Raw genomic sequence first — 13,298 nt, forward strand, 5'->3', positions numbered from 1 at the left:
GTGAGTAGTAATATCTGCCCCATGGAGGACCCAACTGGCCAGGTCCAGTTGTGCAACACAACTCCTTCCTTCCTCCCTCTTTCTCTCCCTCCTCTCCCTCCGTCCCCTCCATTCCCTCTCCTCCCTCCCTCCCTCCCATCTTCCTTCCTTCCTTTCTTCCTTCCTTCCTTCCCTCCTTTCTTCCCTCTCTCCTTCCCTCCCTCCCTCCCTCATTCCTTCCTTCCTTCCTTTCTTCCCTCCCTTCTTCCCTCCCTCCTTTTTTCCCTCCCTCCTCTCCCTCTGTCCACATAGGGAATCATGCCCTTACCCACAGGCCCTCTGCCCAAAGGAATATAACTTTTGATTGCTGAAACCTTGCAAGATAGCTTGAGGTTTATGGGCTAGATTTCTTTTTTCAGGACTATGCTGTTAACCCAAAACACTCCTGGGCTCTCACTGATTGGCCAATAATGGGCCAAGCCTCACTCAGTAGATTCTAGAAGGAGAAAACTTCCTCTAGGCTCCCTCCCTTCCCATCAGTGGATTATATCAGGACTCTTTGAGCTTCTCTCTCAGACATACATCAAGGAGAGGAGGGGGGTAATTTAGCCTTTCCCCCAAAGCCTGGCAGTTTTGGTGCCCATTTTGGATTCAAAGTCTCTGTTCTGTATTTCTTTCCCTGAGTACAGGACCAAACAGCAACCCCGAGATGGCTGTTTCTTGCTTTGATAACAACCTTTTGAGTTCAAGAAGCCAGGTGATTCTTGATCTGGGTTCTGTTTTCCCAAAAGGATATAATCTCTGAAGCAGCTTCTCAGGGATGGTGACCACCACCATGACCTGGCTGACCAGAAGATATGGGCCTTGACTGGGTGGCTGGGACTGTGCAGACTGGAAGGGAAAGTGAAATGCCTGTTCAGCTATCCCATAAAGTGTTTCGTGCTTTAAGTACTGACCTCCTGGAAGAGAATAACGTGTGATGGCTTACTGTTACCATGTTTGAAATATTTGTCAATGTGCACTCATGAATCTTTTGTGTCGGCTGCTAGGTGGCGCAGTGGAGGAGCTCTAGGCCTTGAGCCAGGAAGATAGTTCAAATATAGCCTCAGACACTTACCAGCTGTGTGACGCTAGGCAAACCACTTAACTGTTGTCTGCCTCAGTTTCCTCAAATGTAATAATATCACCTACCTTTCAGAGTCATTGTGAGGATAAAATAATATTCATAAAACATTTAGCACAGTGCCTGGCATAGTACATGCTTAATAAATTAACAATTTCTCTTCCTCATTCCTTTCCCTTTCTTTTCTTGTGGAGGAAGTAAATAGATGTAACTATAGCCTATCTACTTTGTATATTGAGTACCTTCTTAAAAAAGACCTGGGATGGCAGTATAATAAGCCAGAGTATGGCTCCCTGGGGCCTAGCTTCCCCAGGACATGAACCCCATCCACATGAGCCCAAAGCTGGAGCCCCTTAATGACAGAAGCACCTTTCCCCCTCCTGGGCCATCTTTATGCTATTATTTACAATCCTAATTGGCTTTCAGCTACTGTTATTCCCTAACAAAAATAAACTTGTCAGTATACAAATTAAACAGGAAACCGACACAAAAAAAGCTTCAGCAAGGCTTGGACCGAAGCCATGATGGAATATTCCCAAGTGTGTTCTAAGAGGGAGCTGTCTCTCTAAGGAAGTCTTGAACATGGTTCTACCCATTGGTCTCCCAGTCTATGGCTTGATGCTTCACACAAGCCTGATACCCTTCAGAATGCATCTCGTACCGTTATAGACTCTTCTATACGAGGCTGGTTTTTCACATTTTGGCTTCTGTATATTCTCTCTTTTTGCTTTTTCTGCAAGCCCTAACTTGAGTCCCTCTTCCCCTGTAAAACTTAGGAGATGGCACCCCCCCCCCCACCGGGCCTTGAGTCTTTACCATCATCTGCTTAGGAGATGTTCTCCTTCCTGAAATCCCTATGGGAGTTCCCCTTTGTGTTCAATTCCAATCCAAGAAGTATAGACTATCTGTGTAGTAATACTTCTTTTGCTTAGAAGGGGACAATGGTGGGCATGCCCCTCTGGAACACTCAGAGAACACTCAGCTGTCCAAGGTGGAGAACCTCTGTCCATTTGGTGGACAAGTTCCCAGGACGCCATGCTTATAGGTGGTATTTCTAGATGAAGAACATAGGGCAAAGAATTTGTAGATATTTCCAGGGCTATTCATTCTCCATGATGCCATTAAGGGGCAGGGCTGTGCTGTGAGCCTTGAGGCTCATGTGCTCTCCTGATGTTGCCCTTGCCAGTTCTCTGTGCAACCCTAGATGTAGGTTCCTCTGGGGCCACAAGAGCCAGGGCTTCCACCTATTTGATCTTTCCTCCAGACCATCTGAAATTTTACTTTGTCCTGGGCCAGTGGTAGTTCCTACTTCCTGCCCTATTTGATGAGCCCCTAACTGGGGGAATCTCTTTGATATGCAGGTGTCATGTGCCAAGGGGAGCGGTGGTTGGAAGAAATTGCCCCCTCCCCACCAGGGAGCCCTTTAGGAGCAGAGGTCACCTTGAACTGTGAGAACATCCCAAGGCAGGCCCCTTGCAGACTATTCTTTCTTGCTACCTTTCTCCCTTGCCCTTTGCAGCTACACAACAGTCGCTCTAATTTGGCAGATACGGCTAATCAGTTGACCAGGCCCAGGGAAGGGTCAGAAGTTTAGGCAGACTTCATCACAGGTTAGCTAAGAGGGAGCAGCCTTGGTCTTGTTCTCCAGTGTGGAGAGAGCTGATTAGGAGACGCTAGACCAGCAAGGTGGAGGTGTAGGGGAGTAGAGGAGGTGCTTTCCCTTCCCTTCCCCCCTTGCAGACTCTCCACTCCACCCCAAGTGAATGGAAAAGGGGTGTCTCAGTGAGAGGTACCAACCAGGCTGCCCACTCAGGGCCAGTGAGCCTAGGGTAGGCCTACACCTGTGGCCAATGGCCAAGATCTTTCCTGAACTCATCATGGGATCCCCAGTGGTTTTGGATGAGTTTAAAGGCAGGCTTTTGACCAAAGCTTCCCCACTCTTCTCAGGAGCAAGTCTGATTAATCTTGGGTGCTTTCCTTCTCTGTGTCTTAGGCGCAGGATGGGAGGGAGGGCTGAAGAGGAAAAGGCAGAAATAAGGGTAGTAAGAAGTCTTTGCTCCTCTTTCAGGTACTAATGGCGTGAGTAGGAGCCAATGGGAGGCAGGTTTGAGCCTAGCCCCAAGGATGACTGTGGGTATGTACAGACCACATGGACAGTTTTACTTAAACTGGTTCACTTACCAATCTTTTCTCCTTTGTTCAATTCCATTCAATTAAACAAACATTTATTAATGCTTACTGTGTTTAAGGCACTAAGAGGTGCTAGGAAGACAAAGGCCAAAACAAAAGACAATCCTTGCCCTCAAGGGGCTAACATTCTGTTTTCCAGGATAAAAGTTGTGCCTGCCTTGGTGCTGATCACCACTGGGTGTCATCCCTCATCAGGCTCACTGGCCCACTGTGTGTGCAGGTACAACTCAATAACTTTCTCAAAGCTGAAGGCAAGTGGGACTGGATGCACTTGGGTAAAGAGCAGCTGGGCATCTGTCTTCTTTCTATTTCTTCTTTGGAATCTTCTCCTTTTTGACCATGTCAGAGAATTCTGAAGGGAGAAGAGAAAGGTAATGAATGGATACCTCATGTGATACGAGCCCCATTATACCTTATTGGTCCTTGCAACAGCCCATTGAAAGAGAGATAGGGAACGATCATTATGCCTGTTTTACATCTGGGGAAGTAGAGGCTCAGAAAAGCTGGGCGATGGTTCAAAGATACACAGTGAGTAAGTGGCAAAGGCAGAACCTGGGAACTCCAGGGTCTTCTAGGTCTTAACCTAGCTCTCTCCCCATTGAACAAATGGCCAGAGAGGAATAGAGAAAGATACTGGGGCCTGAAAGGGGATATCCATGGGAGACGTCAGGAAGGGACTCTGTACCTGTAGTAGTGTGTCATATAGGCAATGTTCTATATTGGACCTCACAGGGAGGGTCACTGCTGATAGTACAGGGGAAAGAGCAAAGGATTTGGAGTCAACAATGGATTTGGAGCCTATGCGGTAGTATTCCTACTGTTTAGAAGGAGACAATGATGGGCATGTCCCTATACAAGACTCAGACTATTCCAGATGTCCAGGACAGGAAAACTTCTGTCCATTTGTGGGACAGGATGCCATGATGCCATGAACCTGGGTCAACCCAGGTTCAAATCCTGGCTCTACCATGTGATTTTGGGCAAGTCACTAAGCTGCTCTTGGCCTTGGTTTCTTCATCTGTCAAAAAAAGGGATTGGACCAGGTATCTTGAGATTCCTTCTATTTCTAAATCTATGATCTCTCCTCTGTTCCCCAGGGCCCTAAGAAATCTAATTGCAGAGCCTGGAAGTACCCTGTACACAGTAGACACTTAATAAATGTTCACTGAATTGAAGGGACGTTAAGTATTCTCTACATCCTCAAATGGTCTTACAATGCTCAGATCTCTCCTTTGCCTCCTTTACTACCTATGTTATATCATTATTATCTGTGTACATGTAGTCCCCACCCACAGGAGAATTTAAGCTCCTAAAGGGTAGAGATTTTTTTCAGGGTTTTTTTTTCTTTTATCCTTACTGCCCAACACATAGCAGCCACTTACTAAATGTTTATTGAGAACTAGTAACAATGAAGGGGTTAGACCAGTTGATCCCTAAGGCCCTAGGGCACCATGAGTTTAGGATTAAAGTGAATTCACCAGCAACACAGCTTGTAAATACATGAAAACCCGTGGGGTGAGATTTGGCAGAAATAGAACAGAATCAAAGGGCTTTGATCAAGGTCAAGCGGGGGCTATTTATCCCTTCCAAAATCCAGAGAGATAGTATCCTCGGGGAGCATATATCTTTGTTGCTGGTCCCAGGGCTACCTCCTGGCTCCCAAACCTAGTAACTTGTCTTCTTCAACAACCGCAGTCAATGGATGGTACAAGAAGGGTCAAGACTAGGAGTTTAGCAAGACAGAGTCATTGGGACTGGGGGGGAGCTCCAGGAGGTGACCCTTGGGTGCCTTAGAGTTATTCAGGGATTCTGTTCTGCAGGGACAAGAATATGTTTCTCAGCTGACCAACACAAAATATCTTCTTCTAATTAAGTACTTCAAGAATATTACATTCAGTCTTGGGTTCTATATTTCAGAAGAGATAAATGGGAACACATCTAGATAGGGCATTTGGGGATGATGAGGGGACTTGAAACAAAGACAGAGGAGGATTAGGTTGAAAGGAAATAGGGATGTTTAGCCTGGTTAACAGAAGACTTGCAGTACATGATAACCATCATCAGGGCCTTGCTCATAGCAGAGGCTTAATAGGTATTTGCTGAATCTAATTGAATTGGAAAACTTGAAAAGTTATCCTGTGAATCCTCATCCCTAAGAAAACTCCACTGTCTAATTTCTCTCCTCCTGCTCCAGGGCTGCTGAGGATCTATCTGTCAGTGGAGGAAAGTCAAAAGATTGAGCTAATTTCATCCACTTCAAATTTATGGTACATAAGCTTAGCCGGGCCCTCTCTGCTGCTCTAAAAATCCCATTTATCAGCTCTTTATCTCATTGCCCACAGCAATTGTTCCTAGCTTTTTCCTCTCTTCCCTGGCACTCTTACCCACTACACTTAAAGCAGCTGACTTAGCTCTCTGTTTCACTGCAAAGATTAAAACCATCAGACAACAGCTCCTTCAGTGTCCTGTTCTTCAGAACTACTTAGCAGCATCACCTACTATCTCCTACTTCTCTCCAGCCTAAGTGTTATCCTTATAAGGCTAATTTCTTGACCTGGGACCTGGGACCCCTTATTCCATCCATCATCTTTCAAGCCATCTTTCCCTTGCCTCTGGCTTCTTCCACATCTGCCTACCAACATATTCAGTCTTCAAAACATGTCTTCCCTTGATGCTTCTAGCTTTCTTCTCCCTTTCACTGCTAACCTTAAGAAAACTATCTTCATCTTATGCCTTAGCTTCCTCACCACTTATTCTTGCCTGGGCTTAATCCTTTCTACCTCCTACTCCAACCCTGACATTACTGAAACTAGTCTCTCTAAGGTCATCAATGATGATCCATTGGTCTTTTATTTTCAGTATTCATCCCCTTTATCATGTCTACATACTTGACCCTCTCTCTTACTGAATACCTTTTTTTCTTTCTTTTGACTCCAGAGATACCACATTTTCCTAGTTTTCTTCATCCTTTAAATGGCTCTTTCTTTGTCTCCTATGGTTCCTCATCTACAACAACAACGCTACTAGCAGCTGCTTTGGAGGTGTAAGACCAACAACGCCAGCACACAGGAGGGCTGCTAGCACAGGTTCTTTGATCTGCTTTTCTAAGGAAAGCAACTTTAAGGGGTTTACAATCTCACTTTAATTAAACATACATATATCATTCATTTAGTTCAGGGGGAAAAGTCAGCACCCTGAACTTCAGAGAAAACACAAACAGAAATTACAAGCAGAAGTCATATAAACAGAGCAAATAACACAAATCAGCAGACGGGGCTCCTGTCTGTCCATAGCAATACAGGCATAGTTACCAGAGAGAGAAGCACCAACATGTGGGTTTTCAAAGCTGGGGGGTGCTCCTTAACAGCAATGCTCTCCCAATGAGTGAGCCCCAAGCAAAATGTATTAGAATATATACACATTTCTTCAGGGTGAGAGGGCATCACAACCATGTCTCAAACTGATGTGACTTAGGCTTTCTTGTGACTTAAGCAGGTCATCAAAGACTCTTGAATCAATTAAAGGTAAGACTCAATCAAAGGCAATTGGTTGCCTTAGTGCTGAGAAGCACTCCAAAAGAAAAAACAGTGAAAAGTCCCACTTTGCTTGCCATTACATCATTCTTTTCCAGAATCCAGCAGGTTCTGTTTCTAGCCCTCTTCCCTCTCCTGACTTTCTCTTTTGGCAAATGTTTTCATTCCTAGACCCCTCCTGCATCTCTATTTCCAGTTATGAATTCCCTTCGGAGCCCCAGACCCACATCTCAAAATGCCTACAGGACATCTCCATCCAGAAGTCCCACTGGTACACCAGACCCAACATGTTGAAAAAGAAATAAGCTTAGGCATATCCCCAGGATTTCATTCTCCATGATGCTTGGAGAATGTTGCTCATTGGAAGAAATTTCCTCAGAGACTGTATATCTGGATGCAAAAGCATTGGTGTTAACAGGTGAGAATTCTTGAATCCTTAACGTAGGAAGACTTGTAGGGGCAGGAGTTTAAAAAAAGAATGCAGCCAGAGGAAAGGGATCAGCAGAGGGGCAGCCAAGGCAGCTAAACCACAGGTCAACAGGGAAGAAAATAAAGACGTGCCTCCTGAGAGTGCATGCAATGTGTCTCTATACTTAGGAGCCCTGGCAAAAGCCTGACAACTCTGTAGCCAATGAAAAGAGTGCCTACACTCAAACGGCTTCAGCAGATTTCCATGCTATCCACCAAGATCAGACTGTGATGAGACACAAAACAACCAACTCTTTCCTTCATTCCATCTGCCCACACAGTAGAAAAAGCATCCTCATCCCCACATAAATTTTCCATTTCCTCTATGGAGGCTAAGAATTCTGATTACTTTACTCTTGGTGCCCCCAATGGGAAAATAATTGGGGAATATTTAACAAAATAAATAAAAATCCAGTAGAACATAGATAATATTAGTATGTGATTTTCTAAGTCAATATAAGGCCTGCAGGGATCTTCATGTCCCATTTGGTGCCCCATCCCTTCTATTTGACTTTGACATCACTGCTTTATAGCACTTTATACCTTCCTTTCATCTGGATCGGACAACGTCACTCCCCTGATCAAAAAGTCTTCCATGACTCCCTATTGCCTCCCAAGTTCAAACTCCTTTGCCTGGCATTCAAGGACCTCTACAACCCGGTGTCTTATTTCGTATTATTCCTATTCATTCAGTCTACAGGACCACGAGTCTGTCCCAATCCTCTTGACTGGATTGTTCTACTTTAAATTTGTTAAACTCCTTCCTTTACAGCCTAAATCAAATGCTGTCACCTTCATGAGGCCTTTCCTGATCCCATCTGTCAGTAATGACCTTTACCCACGAACTTCAGAGAGCATTTCTTCTACAACTTTCTAATAATAATAATAACTGACATTTGTACAACACTTGAAAGTATGCATTCTCATTTGCTGGCAATGGTGATCTTGTAAGGTTAGAGAAATTACTATTATATTAATAACCAAAGATTAAATTGGATCCAGGCTTTTCTCCTCAATTCCCTCATTAACATCCAGTTCTTGTTAAAAAGTCGGTCTCTAAAAGACATGACTGATAGATGAGATGACCCCTACCCTCAAGGAACATGCTGTTCAATTTTGGACAGGACCCCAACCAACTAAGAGACTTTACTTCTCTTTAGGGTAAAAACAGAATCCAAGTTCTTATCCTGGGAAAAGAGCCCCTATCCCTGTTACTCCCTCCATTAGCAAACGCCAGGGTGACCTGGCTCACAAAAGAGAAAACCAACCAGAGTGGTCTGAATGAAGATGGATTCCCCTGTCAGATTGTTGGAGGTGGCTAAGTCTCATGATCAACCTCTATTCTAGCCCACCTCCTCATTAAATGTCCACCAATTAGAGGTGATTTTCACTTGTCAAGGGCATTCCCTTCCGAGGATTATTTATAACTTTCAGGCTCTCTTTGGTTACCAAGAGAAACCACTGGCCATCAATTTATTCATTGACAGCTAGCTTAATTAATAGATTGGTTACTAATTTCCCAGAAACTCTGTCTCTTGGGGTTTTTCATTCATCACAAAGGTAATTCAGGTATTCTCTTTCATATGAGGCAGCTAGATGGCACAGTGGATAGAGGGCTGGTCTTGGACTCGGGAAGATGGGAGTTCAAATCTCTGGCCTCTGTCTGAACCTCTGTCTCTCTTAGTTTCCTCAACTGTAAAATGAGGCTAGCAAATATCTCACAGGGCTGTTGTGAGGGTCGAGTGAGGTAATATTTCTAAAGCGCTTCACACAGTGACTGGCTCATGGTAGATGCTCAAGAAATGCTTATTTCCTTCCTTTCTCCCCCATATAAAGAAACTGAAGCTCAGAAAGTTCAATGAACTTGTATATTAAAGTTAACTGTATGTAAGTTCTCTGAGGGGTGACGTCTTGTTTAAACTTTGTTGCATCCCCAGTGTTCTGCACATAGAAGGTGATTAGTAAATGTTTCTTGAAGCTTGGTCCTAAGGATGATAACTAAGACAAGGGAGTTGAAGTTACAGGAAAGTAGGCTTTGAATCAACACAAGGAAAAATTCCCTAACACTGAGAGCTGGTTAGCAATGGAATGGATGGCCTCAGGAGTAGTAAGCTTCCTTTTCTGAAGGCATTCAAGTGGAAGCAAGCTGACCTTTTATCAAGGGTATGGTAAATAGGATTTATCCTTTGGGCAGGGATTTATTTGTCTAAGTAACCTCCACGGTATTTCCCAATTCTGCAGCCTGGCAGACGTGCTCTGAGGACACGTAAATCAAAGAGAGGTGTGGAGGATAGGCTGGGAGGACCCTGGGACCTGAGCTGGGAGTGGATTGCCTGGGAGTCAGGCCAGTCACTGCAGAACTGGGAATTAGTTTCTCTCCTCATTCATCATCACCCACAGAAGCTGTCCCACCTCTTTCCCTTCAGTCCCTGTACTCCTAACCTTCAAAGTCGATCCGTCCATCTCCATCTGTGTCAGCTGCCTGGATCATAGCCTCAGCCTCTTCATCTGTGAGGGGGGCTGCAGGGACAGTGCTGGGGATCGTGGACAGGATGTACCTGTGAAGCAGAGACCCCTGGACCTCAGAGAATGGGAAGCTTTGGAAAAGGTGGAGTAAAAGAGGTATGGGATGTTCTAAGGGCTTTGGATCTAAGTTGCCTATTGGTTTTCTTACTCCCAGAAGAGGCTGTGGACACAGCCAAGGGTACTTGGGGATGGTGAGTGAACAGATGAGAAGAATGGGGTAATACCTGTTTCTTCTGTCCTGTCTTCCTAGGTACATAGAGGCAGATAGGAGGCAGGAGAAGGGAGGTTATGTGGGTAGGAAGAACAGACCAAGTGAAACAAAGGGGGAAAGAGAGTATGTATTCCTTTTGAGTTGCACATTTTCTTCCCATTGTCTGTGAATCTTTTTACGCCCCTCCACATAGTAACCTCTAAGCTCCTAAAGGGAGGAGACTGCAGCTGTGAATTTTGTAGGGAGGGGTATCACCTATTCCAGAGCCTTGGTGGGGTTAGTGGGGCATAGTAGAAAGAGTCTGTAGACATATTTTACTCCCAGCTCCAACAATGACTGCCCGCTTAAATGATCATACGACCTTGGGCCAGTCACTGCCTCTCTGTGGGCCTCATCTGGAAAATAAAGAGGTTGTCCTGGGTGATAGCTGACCTCCCTTCTGGCTTAGACGGTCTAAGATTCTGGGATTAGAGGAGGCAAGAGTGGAGGAGAAGGCAGACAAAGGGAGGGAAGGATGGGGCCCAGGGCCACTCCCTGCCCTTTACTTGATCTCATTCCACTCAATGAAGCCGCTCTTATCTTTGTCCAACATCTGGAAGGATTTCCGAATGATCTCCTCCTGCTGGCTTGAGGTCTGGAACTTCTGCATGTACTCAAAGAATCTGTGGTAGTTGAAAGAGCCTGGAATAATAATGGTGCATAATATATGTTAGCAATGCAAATATTAGTACCTCCATTAGAGAAGGCTAAATAGTACAGTGACTAAAGGGCTGGTCCTCGACTCAGGAAAACCTGAGTTCAAATCTGGCTTCAGACTTTGACTAGCTGTTATGACCTTGGGGAAGTCACTTAACCTCTGTCTGACTCAACTTTCTCAGCTGTAAAATGGAGATGGTACAGGCACACTTCATTTTATTGTGCTTCATAGCTATTGTGTGGTTTTTGTTTTTTGTTTTTTTTTTTTACAAATTAAAGGTTTATAGCAACCCTGCATCGAGCAAATCTATTGGCCCCATTTTTCTAAGGGCACATACTCACATCGTGTCTCTGTGTCACATTTTGGTAATTCTCATGGTATTGCAAACTTCTCCATTATTATTATATCTGTTACGTTGATCTGTGATCAGTGATCTTTGAGGTTACTAATGTCACTGTTTTGGGGTGCCATGGACTGTGCCCATATAAGGTGGCAAACTTAATTGACAAATGTTGTGTGTGTTTTGACAGCTCGACAACTCTCTCTCTCTCTCTCTCTCTCTCTCTCTCTCTCTCTCTCCTCCCTTCCTCCCTCTCTTTCACTCTCTCTCTTCTCTCCTCTCCCTCTCTCTCTCTCCTCCCTCTCTCTCCTCTCTCTGTCTCCTCTCTCTCTCTCTGTCTCCTCTCTCTCTCTCACTCTCCCTCTCCTCAGGCCTCCCTATTCCCTGAGAAACAACAACATTGAAGTTAGGCCAATTAATAACCCTACGATAGCCTGTAAGTGTTCAAGTGAAAAGAAGTGTCAATTGATGCAGCAAGTTTCATTGTTGTCTCATTTTAAGAAGTTGCCATAGCCAACCCAATCTTCAGCAACCACCACCTTGATCTGTCAGCAGCCATCAGCATCAAGCCAAGGCTCTCTACCAGCAAAAAGATTACAACTCGTAAAGGCTCAGATGATGGTTAGCATTTTTTTTAGCAATAAAGTCTTTTTAAATTAAGGTACTGATGTTTTTTTTAAAGATATAATACTATTGCACACTTAATACTACATACAGCATAGTGCAAACATAACTTTTATATGCCCTGGCAAACCAAAAAATTTGTGAGACTTGCTTTATTTCAACACTCACTCTATCACAGTGATCCGGAACCTAACCCACAGTATCTCTGAGGTGTGTCCGTACTACCTACCTCCCAGGGTGGATGTGAGGACCAATGAGATAATAGAGTGGGCATACTTAATAAATGCTTGTTTCTTTCCTTCCTTCCCATTTACATATGAAGAAATAGGGTCAGAGAGGTTAAGTGATTGACCCAGGGGTAGAAGAGTTGGAGGTAGGATTCAAACTCAACCTCTTCAATGTGCTATGCTTTCTTTCATGCCATGGAAGGGAGAGTCGATAGGGCAGGGTAGCTGTTAGGTGGATTGGTGGTGGTGGCAGTCAGAGAAGGCCTAATGCTCCCTGTCTCTAGTGGATGGGGTAGGGTATTTTGACTCATGCTTGGCCCAACTGAGACACCAGCCTCAAACAGGCAAGGAAAGAGATTCAGAGAATAAGCTCAGGGTTGAGGTCCCTCCTTGGTGGGTAGAGGCTCTAGAGAGGAAGTGAGGGATGGGCATTGGGTGCCTAGAAGAAGAACAGAAATATAGGCCAGATACTTCTTATTGCCAATGGCCTGAAGAAAGGCTAGTAACACCAGGAATCTATGATCTAACAAACCAGCCAGACTTGGCCAAGCATTGGAGTGAAAGATGGGATTCTAGTTTCTCCCCACCCCCACCTCGGGGGCTGTGCAATTATTTGTCCATTAGTTCCAGGGAATGGGATGAGGGCCCAGAGCTGGGACCGGGCCACCACACTAGAGGAATACAGAATAGGACACTATTCCTACCTTAAATGAACAATTCTTTAATGCCAAAAGATTTTGCTCTCCACCCCACAGTGGTATGTATTTTGGGTCCCATGTAACAGAAGCATAAGGCAGACAGTCACACGAATAAGACAGGCATTTTTAAAACCTTGCTTAGAGTATACAGAGATGCCTTGTCCAGGCTCTGCTCTCCTCCAGTTCTGCATGGAGCACAGCTAGGGAGGCTAGTTAATCTGCATTAACTCTCGAGCCTTACCATGGTGCCTCATGTCTGATGGCAGCATGTCAATGTCTTTGTCTGATAGGGATGTCCCCATGGCCAGACCAATCTTCTTCACCTGGGAGGAGAAATCTTCATCCATCTTGACCTCTGGAGAAAGAATCAGGTACCTGGTGAAGGCCCAGGAGATTCTGACTCTCTGGAGTCCATGAGCTAGCAAGGGGAGGTGGCTTTTTTCAATGCACATAGAATTCACTTTATGTAAGAGGTTTGCATACATTTTTAGTTAATCAAATTTTTGCAAACCAAATTATATTTTTAAATGCATTAGGAAAACCAGCTATTTAAAGAAAGCCTATAGTGAATCCTTTTAGAAAGCAAAAAGTTAGGTAGAGCTAATAATAAGGAAAGCTAACATTTGACTTTAAGGTTTCTGAAGTATTTTCCTCAAACAACTCTCTAAGGTAGATATTGCAT

At 44.6% G+C, this 13,298-nt stretch overlaps 1 protein-coding gene across 1 annotated transcript; it reads right to left on the minus strand.

Annotated features, from left to right (window-relative positions):
- Window positions 1–3,597: 3,597 nt before the first annotated feature.
- PVALEF (parvalbumin like EF-hand containing) lies at window positions 3,598–12,963 on the minus strand. Its single transcript, XM_036754140.1, has 4 exons — window positions 12,858–12,963; window positions 10,576–10,711; window positions 9,736–9,851; window positions 3,598–3,644 (listed from the first exon to the last, which is right to left on the minus strand). Exons 1-4 carry the CDS (start codon window positions 12,961–12,963, stop codon window positions 3,598–3,600), a joined length of 405 nt encoding a protein of 134 aa, XP_036610035.1.
- Between the last annotated feature and the right edge of the window lie 335 nt (window positions 12,964–13,298).

The sequence above is a fragment of the Trichosurus vulpecula genome, chromosome 4 (assembly GCF_011100635.1).
Source record: "Trichosurus vulpecula isolate mTriVul1 chromosome 4, mTriVul1.pri, whole genome shotgun sequence".
Taxonomy (NCBI): domain Eukaryota; kingdom Metazoa; phylum Chordata; class Mammalia; order Diprotodontia; family Phalangeridae; genus Trichosurus; species Trichosurus vulpecula.